Raw genomic sequence first — 17,196 nt, 5'->3', positions numbered from 1 at the left:
AATCCATTAATGGTTATGACTTTGTAGTAAAGCAGACCAAAAGAAGACATCATATTGAAAAATATACTACATCCTGTACTCTGTTACAGAATGTTCCAGTTGTACAAACAGTGAAAACCACTGTAACAGCTTTACCACGTGCTTAACTGTAAGGACAGAGCTGAGTTATCACTGCAAAGCCTGAACAGTGCTGAATTGATTAGCATGTAATCTGCAAGCTTCCAAACACATCAAGGTTTTCAAGGCTGCAAAATGTCACAACCATGAGGCTGCAAACATACCAAGCATCTGTGATAATGTGCAGGTAATGACTGCTGATTGATCAGTTGATTTGCAAATGCTGGTCGATCCAAAAGGTCAAATGACTAACCTGTGAAAGATACACACGTATGTGAGTCCGTACAGACACAACTGGCATGAATGGTTAGGTAACTGACTGGCTGTCTTTATGAAACAGATTTCTGTGAATTAAATGCACAAATGCTGAGTCCTTTTGCTTGTGTATGAATTCCTATATTTTTTATGTGGACAGACAAATTATGAATGCAGCTTGAGCAGATGCCCTCCTTATGGGGAATCCATTCAACGTTACCCTGCAACGACAAAACCCAATTTACAAAATGCAGTGCGGTGACTGGTGCAAATTTCTCGTCATGACATGAGCTGCTGCTGCCTGGACCTGTAGGAACTAGCTGGCGCAGCAGTCCACAGCGTTGACTCAACGTTGCATCTGCGAGGCTGAGACAGCGGCATCTCTGCTCTGCTGCTGCGAGACAGATGAGATGACATAGCGACTGGACGAGCTAGCGCCACCTCGACACCTGGATCAGATCGTGTCTCTGTTTTCCCGTCGTTTTCCCCCGTGATTTAATTAGCTATTTGCTTGAGCTTGCTTAGACCGCAGGCCAGTCACCAATGCTCCCAGTGAGCTGCCCTCACATAGATGTCAATCTAAGTTGCTGCAAGCTAGCGTTAGCTCGCTGCTGCTACCCTTCAGACATCGAAGTGGCCACATAAACATGCGGATCATCGAGGCGGAGACCCCTGGGACATCTCTAACGTTAAACGCTCTCTGCAGGACACGAGTCTCGACTAGCCGCTGACTGGACTCTGCAGAGCCTTTGTGTAAATGCTGTTTAAGATTTTTTTTCATTTATCCTGAACATGTGTGAACTCCAACCTGCTAGCCAGCTAGCCGCGGTTAGCTTCCAACGGTCTCGGTTAGCTTAGTTGCTACCGCTAACTGCTACAAACAAATAACAAGCTAACAGAACATTTTAACGTGTCCACGAATGAGTGACAAAATATGCTACATGGTGCATTGAACTATCAGGTGTTGCTTATAGGTTGTCACCATCTTGCTAACTACCGTTATTTGAATTTGGTCTTAACGGTACAGTTGCTAACTTAACCAGCGGTGACTAACCGTTAGCTAAGTTGCTAGCGTCATTGTTAGCAGGCGATTCAACAGCGCAGACCGTTAGTCATGCTTACCAGAGCGAGGGATGGCATTTGATGTTAGCAGTATTATTTGTTTGCTAAATTGACAGACTTGCATGCAAGCTGACCCATATTTTCCTCCTAACAAGTTGACAACCAAATTCTAATTATTGTTAATTTGCGTTACGCGTAGCTTAATGTTAGCTTAACTAGCCGGTGTATTTAACGGTTAGCGAAGTTAGCGTTAGTTCAGTGTCAATTAAATTTGATGTGTGCACTCAAATGCATTGTAATTTGGACAAAGTTGAGCTAACGCTAACATTAACAGTTAACAATATGGCAAACAGTGTCAAAGCTAGAATACTTAAATTATACAGCAACCTACAGACGGTTTCAATTCACGTATGTGGTTAGCTACCTGTTAATAAATGGACCGTTATTTGTTTCTGACACAGGTAACATTAACAGTAACACTATTGCCAGGAGCTATGAGCACCAGCAGTCCATGCTTATGTCGATATTTTCGACGTCCAGGATTTTAAAATAGCGCAATGCGTATTTTGCTAATGGACTTCAACTTTTTAATGAGTCAGCTTGTCTAGTGTAAGCAAACCGCGCAACCCTATGAAACTACCACATGGTTGCCCCAGGACTACATGGGACAGTGAATACCATGTACAGTGTCATTATATGGACAGAGCAGCGTGCTGCACAAAAGGGCCTCTGTGTGATATTCGGCCCCTGTCACTGCACTCAGCATTTATATAGTCTCCCATGCACTGTCCTCTTTCACATTTAATATAAACACCTTTCCCACATTGTGCCTGGGCTGTTCACCCCGCTTCATATTGTGCATATATCAAAGCCTCAGATGAAGCTAGAACAATGCATTGCCACATATGTTGGACTGCGATAGTGTGCTTTGTTATCTCAGAAGGTGCAGCCAGATGTGGGAGTTGCCACCAGTGAGATCAATATAAGCTGTTCAGTCACGCGTTGCTATTTTGTGTGTTTCAGAAAAGGGGAAAGAGCGACGGATCTCAAGGACCAGATTGCCCGCGTGAACTTTTTGCCTCTCAGACAGATCGCCAGGGACCATGCTGACCATTCTAGCTGCTGGGTCTGTGTTCTTTCCAGGCCTTTTTCTGCTGTCCAAACAATGCTTGAAGTCAATCCCAGCACTGAGGTGGAGCGAAGGAGATGCAGTCATTGTGTCTGCCAGGTGAGACCTTCTAAAACTTGTGTGCACTTTAATGACAATAGTGTGCTCCCCAAATTTCTAGCACTTCTGTGTTGCTTTTACTGCAGTGCTGTCCAAGTTATTTTAGACTTGAGCTCATGTACATTTCTTTATGATGGCAGGTTGTTTTGTCACTTTCAGCTGCATATTTTTTGCATAAAAGTGTAAGGGCACTACTTTCTTGGGATGTGTTTAATAATGAGAAACACATTTGTTGTTTACTTTCCTGCTTCCAGGTTGGTTTCATCAGTTCAGGCAGTCATGGCCTCTTCAGCTGGCTACATCATTGCTTCTTCCTGCGAGGACATCATCGAGGACCAGTAAGTCAAGAAATGCTTGGCAGAATATATTCCGCCCCATTCGGCCAGCTTGACCTGTCTTTATAATGCATTTAACAAATCAGCTGTCAAGATTTGTAATTTCCAATTCTTGAAGAAGGGTCCAGACCTTTGCATCCACCCACTTACACAGAGTTGAGTTGACTGGAAACAGAGTGTGATGAGTTAAGGCAAAGTTTGGGTCATTCATCAGCTACAAATGTAAATCAAAAATGTAACTTGTTGTCACTACCCTGACACGTAGCCACACGTCAGGTGCTGTGCAAGCAAGTGTAACACGTTTTAAGCTCAGCCGTCTCAAGATATTTCTCTCATTAAATCTGCCTTAAGCATTTCAGCACTCTTTCAGATGGTTGTAAATCCAGGTGAGGTGGGTCCCATTGAGATTTTTCTTTTTATAGAGTAGTCACTGCACTGATATGTCAAATTTTGCTTTCGTCACCAATTTAATAGGCAAACATGACATTTGACCTTGTGTGTTCATGCTGGTAACAAAGCTCTGTTTGTATCCATCCTTTCTTTTCTCCTTTAAAAGCCAGCTTCTCTTCCTCTCTGCACAGGCACTGGCTGACTAGCACTTACATTATGTTTGCTGTTCCCTACTTCGTGTACGACATCTACGCAATGTTCATGTGCTACTGGTACAAGCTGCGGGTCAAAGGGCACGAGGAGGCGTCGGCAGCGCCCCAGCACATGAGCACAGCACTGACCAGCTACCTGCGTCGCGAGTTCCTCATGGTGCTGCACCACGTTGTCATGGTCACCGTCTGCTTCCCCGTCTCTGTGGTAACTGTCACACATTGCTCTTTTTGTTGGGCTTGGATTTAAGTGAAGCAAGGGAGAAGTATAGCACTAATTATCTCTGTGCAGCTTTCTATTCTTAGTTAGGTTTTATCATGTTGTAAAGGAACATTGAGGTTATGGGGGAATTGTTCTTTTTGGTTTCTATTTTATTCAGAGTGAGTCTTTATGTCTTAAATGTGCATTATGACGGTGCATTATGAAGGTATACCGAGGGGTGTGATTAAACTAATTTATCTCTCCAGAAGACAGTATTTTGTTAGTACACACAAAGTCTTAAAAACTACATCATAGTTGGAATTTTGTTTTCCAAAATAACTGCATTATAAGGTCTGCAGCTAACAAATGCTTTTTATTAGCAATAAATCTGCCAGCTATTTTCTCTATCATTAGTCGTTTGGTGTATAAAACATCAGAAAACCCAAAGAAATTCAGTTTACTTTGCTGTTAAGACAAGTAAAAGAGAAAATTTAAAAAAAATCCAAGTATGAGAAGATGAAATCGGTAAATACTTGTAATTTTTTGCTGAATGAAACAACTAATTGATTATCAAAATATGTGCAAACATTCTGTTGAACAACTAATTATTGCAGCTTTTCTGTAGTTTATAGTTGTAAAGGTAGTTATCCAGGGCCAGTAGCTGCCATAGCCATGTGTGCGTGTAAATGCATGGATTAGAGAGGTGATATAAGGTCATTTATATTTAAAATCAGAGGTGGGACCAAGTCACTGTTTTGCAGGTCACAAGTAACTCTCAGGTCTTGGCGTTCAAGTCCTAAACTTTGAGTTTCGAGTCCTAGACAAGTCATACTGTACCTTTAACCAAATGTAATAACAATTTAACAACAGAGTAATATATTAAATTCACGAAAACCCTGAACATTTTTTAAGATTTGTACAAATGTATACTGTTAAAACAAGTTTGTTGGAAGTTGTTGGGTTGCAATCTGCACAATTTACATATTGCAATTAGTATTTATTGACCACTGCATAGTTGTTGTGCGCTAATGAAATTATTTTTGCTGTAATTTTTGGAGTTGGCGCTCAGTAACGCAGTGTTAGTTTTTCATGGTTTTCTCCTTCTACTTGGCTGGATGCTGTTGGATTGGTTCAAACAAAGTAGATCTAGGGAATTAAGTGTCGACTTGCTGGGAATGAATAATGGAAATGAATTGGTTCAGGCACATTTTTCAACTTGCGTACCTTTTAGTCTTCAGGCTTGGGGTGAAGGTATCAAGTATTTTCAAGTCAAAAGGCTCAAGTCCAAGTGAAGTCATGAGTCGTGTCAAAGTCCAAGTCGAGCTGCAAGTCTTTTTTGATTTTGTTAAGTCTAAAGTCATCAGATTTGTGATTAGAGTCCAAGCTTTGTGATGTAAGCCCACACCTCTGCTTAAAACTAATGAAACCAGTTTCCATTTTTGGAGAAGTTCTAACAGTGTATTTCCCCCTGTTTGAGAGAAGTTGCTACTTGATACCATAGATCTTAATTAAACAAGCTATTCAAAGTTCACTGTGTACCACGAGTTCAGCATGACATTAAAACACCCACCCACATGTTTGTGTGACTCTGGGTAAAGTAGAAATTACATCTCCAAAAATGTATTACTTGTTGCCTCCAGTTAGGTATTTATTTACAGAGGGATATTTATTGCAAATGTACCAGAAAGTCCACAAAGGCACAAAGCTGTAATTGGATTTTAGACAAATAATCATCTTCTTTTTCTCTCTCTAGTTTTGGCGACAAGGAAAGGGAGATTATTTCCAGGGTATAATGTTCATGGCTGAGCTCAGCACTCCATCCGTCTGCTTAGGAAAAATACTCATCCAGGTAAGCGTCTTGGTTCAGCCTTAAGTGATATTCGGGTGTGTCGTTGCATGTGCATGTGTCACACTAAAGTTCTTCTGCACTCTCCACTTCTTTTCCCCTCACTGTTTATTCAATGGAGAGTATATTTCCCAGCATGCAGCTTGTTCATGCCCATCGACTCATGTTGTCGTGAACAGCGCTGTCAGAAACATCACTCATTAATTGGTAACAGTTTGCTTGAATACACCATTGTAGGAGCTGCACCCCCCCCCCCGTGTTAGCTTTACGTTTGTGTGGGTGTGTGTGCAACGTTTCGGTGTCTGGGTGAAGGTTTTCCCTCCACTGCTTTCTGCTTGTCCCCCCCATCAGAGGCTCCCACAGCTGTTAGCCTCTGAATATAGCCCCTAGTATTTAGGCTGGATATACAGCAGATACAATATCAGGTTGTCCCTCTACCCTCTATCACTCAACACCCTGCTCCTCCCGTCCCTGGCAACAGTGCATGTGGCTGTTTGATAAACAACAGCTGACTAAAAGCTGTGGCTTGTAGAGCTGTCGTCTTATACCTATAGAATAAAAAACAATAGAGTATTCATTAATGGGGTGCCATGTGATTCTAGGATTGTGAATGGGCAAGAGGAAAACCCTTTTTTAGCAGAGAAATGTGTGTAAGCTTGTCCTCTTTATCTCACTGGAGCAGGTTGACTGTTCGATATAAAAGTTAAGTCATCTGCAAATATAAAAACAAAAAGACGGCTTCACTGACACACACACTGCCCTGTAAAAATCAGTGTCCACCCAGTTGCATGGCACACCCTGCTCTCCATCGCCAAGTGTCCAGTCCGTGCAGATAGTATTAACAGATATAACAATGTTAGTGTTAACGGTGAAATGATGGCAAGAAGGATTAACCCCGTCAGCTTTCACCGAACTGTACTGCTTGCTTTTCTTTCTCTCTCTTTACCTCTCCCTCTTGTTTCTCTCTGCTCTCAGTACAAACAGCAACACACTCTCCTGCACAAAGTGAATGGGGCTCTTATGCTGATCACTTTTTTCATCTGTCGAGTCCTCCTCTTCCCTTACCTCTACTACGTCTATGGAAGGTATGTCTGTCTTTCCATCTCTGTTTTTCTCATGTTCTGCTGCCTCGCTCAGCTTTGGGTCGGTAACTTAAACAGCCACGTGATGTCTGCGTTATGTATTAAAGAGTAACTTTGGTATTTGTTACTCTGGGCCCTGTTGTCCCATGTTTTTGTATCTAAGTGACTAATGGCAACAACAGTTTTTGAAAATGGTCCATTAAAAGTGCTTGTTTTTTTGCCACTGACAGACTCGGTTTGTTATTATAAGTGTCTGACAACATTCCCTACAGAGATAAAGCTTTTTGTTAAAAGGCAAGATCCTTTTAGTTAAACCAGAAACAGCCATGACATGTATCACCAAACCCACCAGACTCCATTTAACCCTTTGAAACCTGGAGCGACATCACTTTTATTGTGCTGCTTTCAGGCGCCTTTAGTATTATTAGTATTAAGTATTTAGACCTTTGAATCCTAAGCAGACTGGGGCGATTTCTTTCAAAAATATTTGGGGAAAAGGAGAATAAGTGACCTGGTAAGAAATTGCAAAAAAAAAATCTGAAAATTATTGTTAAAAATATGGAAAACAGAAAAAAGCTAGGGAAATAATTATTATTAAATGTAAAAATGGTACAGGGTTTTTTTTTTTGTTTTTTTTTTAATTTAAAGCACTATTTTTAGGTAATTTCCTTGTTTGTTTAACTTTTTTTATTTTACAAATTTTCTCATTTTTTATTTTCTCTTTTTACTAATTTCACGCTTATTTTTTGGGGTCTTTCCTTTCTTTGTTCATTGCCTTCTTCCCGCATATTTAAAAGAATTTAAGCCAATTTGCTCAGGTTTCAAAGGGTTAAATAAACCGTAATTTTAGGGTGTAAAGGGCTAGCGTATTTTCACATCTAACTGGGTGAAGTCAGGGTTTGTTTCAACCAAACCAGAGCTGGAAACGAAGACAACTTTTGTGTTTATTGTTTCTGTTGACTTTAAATAAAGTGTGTTTTAAGACAGTAAAATTTAATTTTTATTTAAATGTCCTCTAGTTGGATTGACGGTGATTTCCGTGCTGTCTCTAGTTAAACAGAAAGGATCGTCAGGGTGTCTGCAGGTCCTTAAAAAGTTTTAAAGTGTCTAAAATTCAATTTTGTAAATATAAGGCCTTAAAAGTCATTAAAAAAAGTCTTAAATTTGAATTTGTGAGGTTGTAATTGCCTAAAACATTTTATGTAATTTAATTTATCCATCTTTTAATTTCATTTTTGCCTAAATGAGTCAAGCTCGTCTGTGTGAAAGTCCACATTTTTGATGTTACAAATCTTTAAACCCACCATACTGTCTCTTTACTTTGTACTAAGACTTACCTGTTGGCAAACCTAAGTCACTCTAATGACCATATTCCTACATAAATAAAACCTGCATATATTCTATACTTAGCATTATATTAAAATGATTTTGAGCAGATCTTAAAAAGCATTACATTCAGGTGTCAGATACCTGTAGACACCTGAAGACATCTTACTCTTTCACAAAACGTTGACCTCTGATGGGATCCTTTCCATAATGTTGTCAAACACTAACAACAATAACATGAGTCTGTCAGTGGCAAAAACAAGCACTTTCAGTGGACGTAAAGTGATGGTGCGCAAATGCCCGTAGTGAATACATTGCAGCCCGTTTCACTGGACAGTTTCAAAATTGTTGATCCCATTATTCACTTAGACACAAAAACATGGGAACAAAAGGTCCAGGTTGAAAAGTACCAAAGTTATTCTTCAAGGATGTAAGAATCAGAACATGTGTTTACAATACTTTGTCTTTGGATCCAGGTACGCGTCCATTCCCTTCCACATGGTCCCCCTGTCGGTGCCCTGGCACTGTAACCTTGGTGCTGCTCTGCTCATGGCCCCCCAGCTCTACTGGTTCTCCCTCATTTGCAGGGGCGCCCTACGACTATTCACAGGCACCTCACGCTCTCAGAGACCACGTCCGACCACAGGCGCAGCCAAGGAGAGGCAGACGGATGGTAACACACTGCCCCAGCCTGCCAACGGCTACAGCACGCGCTCCTCAGAGCCTGAGCTCACCACTCACTGAGAAGAGTGGAGGGGGGGGGGGCGGGATGGGACGGGGAGGGAAGGAAGGCGAATGTACCAATGAGTATGTAAAGGAAAGAAAGCTGTGAGGGGGAAAAAAGTGAGACTTGAAACTAGTAGCAATACGAAGAAAGCTACAGACAATGGCCTCAAATCGTGCTGAAGTGTTCGCGGCCAGCAGTCAAAAAAGATTTGGTTGCTGGCCTCCATCTACTTCAGTGTCCAAGTTTGTAGGAACCAAGCGGAGGGTTAGTGCACTCAGTATTTAAAGATGTCATCGGGCACTGTGACAGATAGGAAAATGCACTGACCTGAGAGGAATTTGCCTGGATGTATAGCGAGCTTAGGTGGCTATTTCCCTCATGTAGATCAAATTCAGTCCTCTCTGCCTCACGGTATAGGAAGAGCAGGAGAATAGGAATGTATTATATTGTATGTTAGTACATTTGCTGTAGATGGAAGGCCTCATTCAGTTTAGTAATGAAGAAGACCTTCAAAAAAGAAAAAAAAATCCCGGCTAAGCAGTATTTTGACTTGTTAGTGTTCAATATCTGTATCCTCTATGTAGTCACTGTCACTCTAACAAAATGTAACCAACCTGCAGACTGACTCATCTTTAGAAGGGAGATAATCTCGTAAGACTGTATTCTGCTGCCTTATCCCTTTCCCCCCCCCATTCTTTGCAGTTTCTTTCGGTTTTTAATTTATTTTTATCCTCGGAGGGGAAGGAAGAGGAACAACGTGACGGGTGTACATAGCCGATGTAAAATTGTCCTTATTTCCATGTCAGTATTAGGTCAGCGTTGATTTTAATTTATTTTTTCAGGTTCTGTCTCATTTCTGCATCCGATGTTTCGAACATTTCAGCATTGAAACATTTCACCGTTTTCCAGCTTAGTGTATGCAAACCTTCCCCAGACGTTAACGACAGTGCTTCTCGTTTCAGTGTAGATATGACTTCATTCCATGTACTGGTATCACAAAGTGTTTTTTGCATACGAGGAAGTGATGCACAGTAGCAGTCACTTTAAAATGAGTGTTTGTTTTTTTCTTTTTTCAGTTTGGTGCTGATATAAATCTCAAACTATCCATTTGATTGGCTGAAGTATTTCAGTGAGGGATCCATAGGATTTGAGTATTTATCGCTTTGTCAGGGGACTTGCTTTGTTGCAGTTTGAAGGGAAACAAAAGACAAATAAGCTCATAGGGAAGCATTCCCTTGTGATTGACATGCGGCACATTTGTCCACGGCAACCTCTGATGACGTTGCTCGTTTATTTTTTAACCATTGTTATTAAGTCCGACTTGTGTAAAGCCTTTTACATAATTGCTTTGGTCGTTTAGCCGTTTATTTGAGCCGCTGGTTCTATGAACCTGTTACGAACAAACTGGCTAGTTTTATCATTTTATGTTTGTTTAAAGCAGCTTCACTGTCCTGGAAATGGGTCAAGAAAAAAATAAAAAAATAAAACAAAGCTCAGAAACCATCGAGACAGGGCAGCGTGTGCCAAAAACATCTGGACAACTGTGGGCATGTTGAACACAGAACATCCATTCCCCCCAGTTCCATGAACTCCTAAGGTACTGCTTCTTGACAATACTAAAACATTTCAACTGATGTACTGTATATTCCACAAAATGCTCGTTATTTATTTGTAAGTATTTATTTATTTATTTATTTGGTTTGTGGTTTTGAATGCATATTTATGCATACATATACTATATGCTTCTGAGCCTTATGTGAAGGCTGTATTGTTACTCCAACTTAGCTAAAATATACTTCTCTGTCCTGAGCCTGCCTCGAGTCTTTTTTTGTTGATGATGGATAATTCTTTTACAATTATAAACCTAGTTTTGAAGGGAATTTTTTGCAATTTTTGAACCCTATTTTCACGTTTGTATCTAAGTGACTAATGGGAAGAATAATCTCTGAAATTGGCCCAGTATTGAGTGAGAGCGCTGTGAAATAGGCTACACTTTAATCACTTCAGGCACTTATGCACCCTCAATTTACGCCACTTTATGCCACTGAAAGACAGAGATTGTAGTCATGACTGTATGACAACATAGAAAGGACCCTACAGAGAAATTCAACATCTCCTCTTACCTTTCACCAGTCTGGTCTGTGTGTAAACAAGCTTGCGCTGAAGAAGAAGTCTCGTGAAAACTTATCCATGTTGTCAAAATCACCTCAATACTTAGCTTTGACTCTGAAAGTCATTTAGATAACACAAAGCTAGGCTAGGCCAGCCCTTCTGTGCCGAGTTTGCATATTCTCCCCATGTCAGTGTGGGTTTTCTCTGGGTACTCCAGCTTCCTCCCACAGTGCAAAGACATGCAGGTTAATTGGTGACTTAAATTGTCCGTAGGTGTGAATGTGAGTGTGAATGGTTGTCTGTCTCTATGTGTCAGCCCTGTGATAGTCTGGTGACCTGTCCAGGGTGTACCCTGCCTCTTGCCCAATGTCAGCTGGGATAGGCTCCAGCCCCCCCAGCAACCACTAGCAGGATAAGCGGTTACGGACAATGAATGAATAAATGAATAAGCTAGCTTTTTTGTACTCAGCACCACAAAATATTTCCAGCACTCCTCTCCAACTCTCACTGATGTTTCCACTTGTTTTCCCCGCAATAAGTCACTTCTCGCGAGATATCAGAGCGAGACTTCTCCTTGTGTGAAACTTGGTCACATTAACAAACTGACCAGTGACAGGTAAAGAAAAACATTTCATTTAGGGTCCTTTCTGTAATGTTTTCTTACACTTGAAATAGAAATTTGAGCCTGCTTGTGGCATTAACACTTTTAGTGGATGTAAATTGATGATGCACAATTGCCCGTACTGGTTATACTGCAGCCTGTTTCTCCAATACAGCTGCAGTGGTGTCACTCAATACTGGTCCAGTTTCAAAAACTGTTTCCATCAGTCACTTAGACACAAAACATGGGTCCAGGTTGAAAAATACCTAAGCCTAACATGGCCATCACTGCTCCATCATAAGGTAAAGTGAGCCACTAGAGGGTGCCAGAATCCATAAAATATACCTTTATTGTCTGCCATAGGTGGGAATCTGTCTTCGGCTCACCAAATATAAAAGACAAGGTTATAAAAAAAACAGATAAATACCAAGACAAGCCTGTTAAGTCATTACAAAACACTTAAACACATTAAATCAGCTCATTGTCTTGAGTTGTTGAGTTAAGGATACTGATGGCACTTGGGATGAAGGACTTCTTCAGTACATTTTTAGTTGACTATAATGCCTCCTGGAGCTCAAGAGCTCAAACTGGCTAAAGAGAGGGTGGCAGCTATCTGCCAATATACCCATTGCTTTCTTCCTTGTCCTTTCTGTAAAGAGTTGGGTCAAGGGATTTTGTGGCCTGCCAATTATTTTACCTGCCATAGTTACAATCCTAGAGAGTTGAGATACTCTCAACCATGGTTCTATACACTAATTCTAATTTCTGCTGACTAACTCTGAAACCACTGAGTTTTCTAGGAAGATAAAGTTGCTTTGAGCATCTCTTGAAAATATATTCAGTATTTCCAGAGAAGTTCAGATTGGAGTCAAGAGACATACCAATGTCTTTCAAATTTTCCAGTTTCAACACGTTGGCCAAAGAGTGAAATCGGCTCTGTCTTCAGATCTTATTTGTGCAAATAATTCTTTAGTCTTGGCCACATAAACTTCTAACTTGCTGATGTGACATTGTTTGGAGGGCCTTAGCGTGGGCCATGTAGGGTGCTTCATCCGATGGGTCTGTCTGCTGTAAAAGACCAACTAAGGCCATGTCATCAGCATATTTTAACGATCTAAAATATTTCTCATTGATCATAAATTCATTAGTCCTTGTGGGCAACCTGAGCTCACAATGAGCACGATGTATAAATTTTAAACAGGTGTGGCTGACAAAATGTAGACGGTCTACCGTCTCTAGAAGGTGGTCGAGGGACACGAAACCTCTCTTGAGCCATGTTTGAACTGATGTAGTTAAGGCTGTGTTTTAGCCACATGCCAAAAAACCAAAACAAAAAAGAAAATAGAAGATGATACCTTTAAAATGAAGCCTTATACATGCACTTTGGCTGTACAGGTCCTTCATTATAAGCTTTTTCATTTGTGTATACATTATGCAAAAAATACAAAAACAGGTGGATGTTAAAAGGTTAGCATCTCTTGGTAGTACTCATAGGCCATCGACGTGTCGGTAACAACTGCTTTATTGCAATTTTTGCATAAATGTGATAAAATACCTTAATTTCCCAGGTATTTGATTCCATTAGCCAAAAATATACAATCAATATCTTATTTTATCAATGAAGTTGCACGAACTTCCGTTTCTGTTACAAAGGATTTTTATCCCGAACAGCCACCCTTACCGCACACTGATTACAACCGTTAACATTCTCCAGGGTTAAAATGTTTATTGCCAACATACAAAACACACATAGAAAACATACAAAACTCGTCACATAAAAAAATTCAAGTTTTGCCTGGGAAAGCTCTTGGCCTTAATTTGCCCGCGGGCCAGTCCTCGTCTCTTAATACTTCAGTATCTCCTCTGTCTCGGGGAGAAGATGGTGTTGGGGTTGCTGTCTCGTTCCCTCTCCTTCTCCCGCTCCTTCTGGCTGTTCGGCGAGAGGGCCTCCTCCAGCTTCTTTTCGCTCTTGAAGAGATCTCGACCCGTGCGCATGATGTGCTCCTCGATTTTGCGGTGGCGCTTCATGTCTGACAGCACTTTGTCCAGCCGGGCTTCTCTTTTCACGGAGGAGCGGGCTGAAGATCCTGAGAGAGAGGAGGAAACAACGTCAATTGGATTTTCCCAAAACCACAACCCAACAGTGAAGAGCTAAGCGAAGGTTTTAAAATTCTCAGTGGTGAGTACCTGGTGTTCTGCGTCTGTTCATGAAGGCATTTTTCGGAGTGGCTTGTGTTTGCTCTTCATCGAAGTCAAACTCAGTCGGTGTTGGAGGCCTGGGAAAAAAAAGTCACAAGGCTTAACATCACCTGCACACAAAACCAAACCCTTACAGAAGAAATGATGCGAAAAAACTCGTCTATACTGACCTGCGTTCTCTCTCCTCCCTCTCCCTTTCCTTCGCTGCCTCCTCCTCCTCGTCTCTTTCAGGCGAGGGGGTGCGTTCAGGTGTCGGGGGCCTCCTGGGAAGGGGCACAAAGTTCAGTTCCAGCATCTCCCCTTTAGAGAGGAGCTCATAGAGTCTTTTGATCTCAGCAGGAGGGGGCATCCAGTTTTTGGGGTCCTCCATTTCCTCATCGCTGTACACAAGCTCCCATTCGCCATCCTCCCCTGTGGCCTGCTTTCCCTCTTCACCGTCCACCCCTGTGTCTGCCTGAGGTTCATCCTTGTGTGCTTCTCCTGCTGCTGCATCTGTGTCTCCATCTGAGAAAGCAGCAAAAATGCTTAGAGTCAGTTTAACAAAAGCAGGATTAAAGCACTTCAGTACATTACATGTTGGTCACATTTATATATGTATATACACAAATAAATTATACTGTGATGCTGTACTAGCATGGGCAGGTAATGAGACAATGCGGCCCCTGTGTACAGACATGCAGATGGCTGCACCACCTCTCCCACATGCAGTAGGAGCAAGACCCACAGACAGCATCTATTTGATGTTGTTTTGAATCTCTTTGTAGTCATTACGCTTCTTTCTGTGGTTTTGTGTCTCTTTGTAGTCATTTTGTGACCTTATAGTCATTTTGAGTCCCTTTGTAGTTGCTTTCCGTCTCTGTATAGTCATTGTGTGGATCTTTGTGGTTGTTTTGCCCCTTTTTGTATTTGCCATGTGTCTCTTTGCATGTGTTCCATCTCTTTCATCATCTGTTGCATCTATTTGTAGCAACTGTGAGTTTCTTTGTTGTTATATGATTCTTTTTCATTTTGAGTGTCTCTGGTCAGTTCGTGTTTCTTCGAGTGAAGGCCAGGGGGGGCCCCTGACACTTTGAGCCCCTGGGCCTGTGCATAGTAAGCCCACTCAGTAATCTATGTGCAGTAGGGCTGGGTATCATTATTCAATACCTTCCAAGGTATTGACCTGAAATAACCCTGTACCAAGTAGTACTGAAACTTCTCTAGCAAAGCGGTAACTGCATTCTATCCTATTTGTACCTGTATCTGAATAAAATGACTGTTTGTATAGTTTAGGTCACGTGTGATTGACCCACTACAGCTGTAGCTACAACCCATACAGTGTATGGCATGGTACAGGCCAGACGGTGTATTTGACGGAGTCATTTGTACTCATGTTGTCAACAATATGGATTTATCCATGCAAATCAGTTATGAAAATTTTAAACAGTTTCAGTACTCATTTGTTTTGCAGTATCAATACACTGGCACCAGCTGGGCTTTCTCACGCTTACGTACTGTTAGTGTTTATTACTGTGATTCTGCTGTTCTCTGCTACCAACCAAGAAAAGGAAAGTGGTGGCTGTCAAGTTATAGCCTTATTATATTGATCTTTTAATACACACAAAAACAATTTTAGGTCGTCATTATCAATTGCCCACATAGTATGGAAAGTAATATCAAATATCTAGGCTATATTTTTAAAGGTATTGTATTGAAGTTATAAATTCCAGTATCATGACAACACTACTACACATAAATCATACTGTGACAAGGACGTATTTTTTGTTTCAATACTGGAGGGAGGCTCCATGATTCGATAGTATCATGATACTTCAGTCATGATACAATATTATTGCAATTTTAAACGTGTTGCAATGTGCGTAGTACTGCGATAAAACATATATTTACCTTTATATTATTACCTTTTTTAAACTGTAAATTATGTCCTAAAGGAAAACTGTCAGCATCTGTGTTATCTAGTTTTCAGTCTGTTCATCAAACTTAAACCATTTTATTTGCAGCAAAATGTATGTAGTGGACTGAAAAGGCAACTGACTATTTTGTTCTAGTAGGATACCTAAAGTTTAATTTGTATTTGCAATATAAATAATTTATAAAATAAAACATCGATACCTGGCACTGTGTGATGTTACGATATTATGATACGATATTTATGCACCATTTTCTGCCCTTTCTGCATCAATTTATGGTGTATATGTCCTCTGCTACGTTCATGTTTTTATTGGGGGAGACAAATGCACATGCTCTAATACTGAGGGAGATGTGTCCCCTCTTAAAACTCTTACACAACTCTGAATAAAGACTTTTTCCTTCATGGTAAAACTTTGTCTACTGTGTGTGCTTTTAAGTTGTGTAGCTGCAGATATTAAATGTCTGTCAGTAATTTGGAGTTACCCTTTTCATCCTTGGTTGCTGTATCCTCCTCTGTGGCAGCTGTCATCTCTGAGTCCTGGTGCTCTGTGCTGTCCTCTTCCTCTTTGACTGCTGCAGGTTTCTCTGTGTCCTTCACACCCAGAGCCTCTATGCCCTCTCTCAGTGTAGTGTCTGTGGCCTCAGCCTGCATCCTTCCTGCTGCTGCTGGTCAACTCTATAGCCACGGATCTGCTAAACACAAGCATGGGTTATGAAAAAGATTATAGTGAAACTGAAAGTAGGTGAGATAAGAGTTCTTTGAGAGAGCTAGCCAAAAGTAGTGTCATGTCTACAACGTTTAACTGCTAACGTTAGCCTAATGAAAGCGGTTAACTTTGCTGAATGGTAAACAGTAAACAAAGACGCATATTAAACGCATTTTTGTCCCTTTTTAAGTTAACTAGCGAGCTAACGTCAGGCCTAACCGTCAGCTATTTGTAAACAGCAAATTACAATTAGATAAGATACGTGCCTTAAATTGTCATTACCGAGTGCCCGGCTTGTCGAGGATCACTGTCGTAGCTAAACGTTATGTCAAATTATCTTCCCCGGCGAATATAATCACCGAAACTCTCCATGAGACTCGCTAGAGATAATACACGATAATACAGAGACGTAAACATAGCGCCATTTTGGATCAGAGTGCTGTGTGACGATGTACTCGGTTCTGTTACACTGCGCATGTCCGCTGATAACACGTCATGTGGATAAACCGTCGACAGCGCGAGCGGCCGTCAGCAGCTGAACTGTTTGTAGTAGAGATCTACTTTGCATGACTTCCTGTGCAGCGCGCAAACGCACACAGGGCTGAATTCATGTCGGCCGAAATTTTAATAAACGTCTTTAACTTCACTTTTAACGACGATTTCTTATTTTAAAATGTGTATGTAAATGTTTATATACGTGAAGGTTGAATGTTATATTCGATGTACGAGTAAATCTTTTGAATAAGGGCGCTAGACGTCATATAGGCGCCAATGTTTGAGCGAGTTCTGATTGGCTGTGGCTGGATGCAGCTGGGGGCAGACAAATACGCACAATGGATTATGGTTGTGTAGTATACAACTATATGTACATACTATACTATAGTATA

The 17,196-nt window shown here is 41.0% G+C and overlaps 2 protein-coding genes across 5 annotated transcripts; one reads left to right on the top strand and one right to left on the bottom strand.

Annotated features, from left to right (window-relative positions):
* Positions 1-665: 665 nt before the first annotated feature.
* On the top strand, positions 666-10,588 carry tlcd3bb (TLC domain containing 3Bb). The gene is made up of 7 exons (XM_050059126.1): positions 666-1,125; positions 2,458-2,662; positions 2,917-3,000; positions 3,579-3,804; positions 5,552-5,647; positions 6,620-6,729; positions 8,529-10,588. Exons 2-7 carry the CDS (start codon positions 2,538-2,540, stop codon positions 8,794-8,796), a joined length of 909 nt encoding a protein of 302 aa, XP_049915083.1. The 5' UTR covers positions 666-1,125; positions 2,458-2,537; the 3' UTR covers positions 8,797-10,588.
* On the bottom strand, positions 9,835-16,754 carry pagr1 (PAXIP1 associated glutamate-rich protein 1). Of its 4 annotated transcripts, none has more exons than XM_050059131.1 (5): positions 16,576-16,754; positions 16,086-16,295; positions 13,862-14,195; positions 13,680-13,768; positions 9,835-13,579 (listed from the first exon to the last, which is right to left on the bottom strand). In XM_050059131.1, the coding sequence occupies exons 2-5, from the start codon at positions 16,252-16,254 to the stop codon at positions 13,344-13,346; spliced, it is 828 nt and encodes a 275-aa protein (XP_049915088.1). In that variant the 5' UTR covers positions 16,255-16,295; positions 16,576-16,754; the 3' UTR covers positions 9,835-13,343. The 4 variants fall into 4 exon arrangements, with proteins under 4 accessions (XP_049915088.1, XP_049915085.1, XP_049915086.1 ...); XM_050059128.1 differs by having other exon boundaries at positions 16,086-16,292; XM_050059129.1 differs by having other exon boundaries at positions 16,592-16,754.
* Positions 16,755-17,196: the final 442 nt, after the last annotated feature.

The sequence above is a fragment of the Epinephelus moara genome, chromosome 13, assembly GCF_006386435.1.
Source record: "Epinephelus moara isolate mb chromosome 13, YSFRI_EMoa_1.0, whole genome shotgun sequence".
NCBI classification, from domain to species: domain Eukaryota; kingdom Metazoa; phylum Chordata; class Actinopteri; order Perciformes; family Serranidae; genus Epinephelus; species Epinephelus moara.
Note: the sequence above shows the minus strand (reverse complement) of the source record. Positions and strands in the feature narration are given on the sequence as shown.

Excerpts from the sequence above, each read along its gene's own strand:
- pagr1 (XM_050059131.1), bottom strand. The coding sequence starts at position 16,254 with ATGCAGGCTGAGGCCACAGACACTACACTGAGAGAGGGCATAGAGGCT. Across the intron at positions 13,769-13,861 it reads AGGGAGGAGAGAGAACGCAG|GCCTCCAACACCGACTGAGT; the intron begins GTCAGTATAGAC and ends TTTTTTTCCCAG. Across the intron at positions 13,580-13,679 it reads GAACAGACGCAGAACACCAG|GATCTTCAGCCCGCTCCTCC; the intron begins GTACTCACCACT and ends CCTCTCTCTCAG.
- tlcd3bb (XM_050059126.1), top strand. The coding sequence starts at position 2,538 with ATGCTGACCATTCTAGCTGCTGGGTCTGTGTTCTTTCCAGGCCTTTTT. Across the intron at positions 2,663-2,916 it reads GCAGTCATTGTGTCTGCCAG|GTTGGTTTCATCAGTTCAGG; the intron begins GTGAGACCTTCT and ends TCCTGCTTCCAG. Across the intron at positions 3,805-5,551 it reads TCTGCTTCCCCGTCTCTGTG|TTTTGGCGACAAGGAAAGGG; the intron begins GTAACTGTCACA and ends TTCTCTCTCTAG.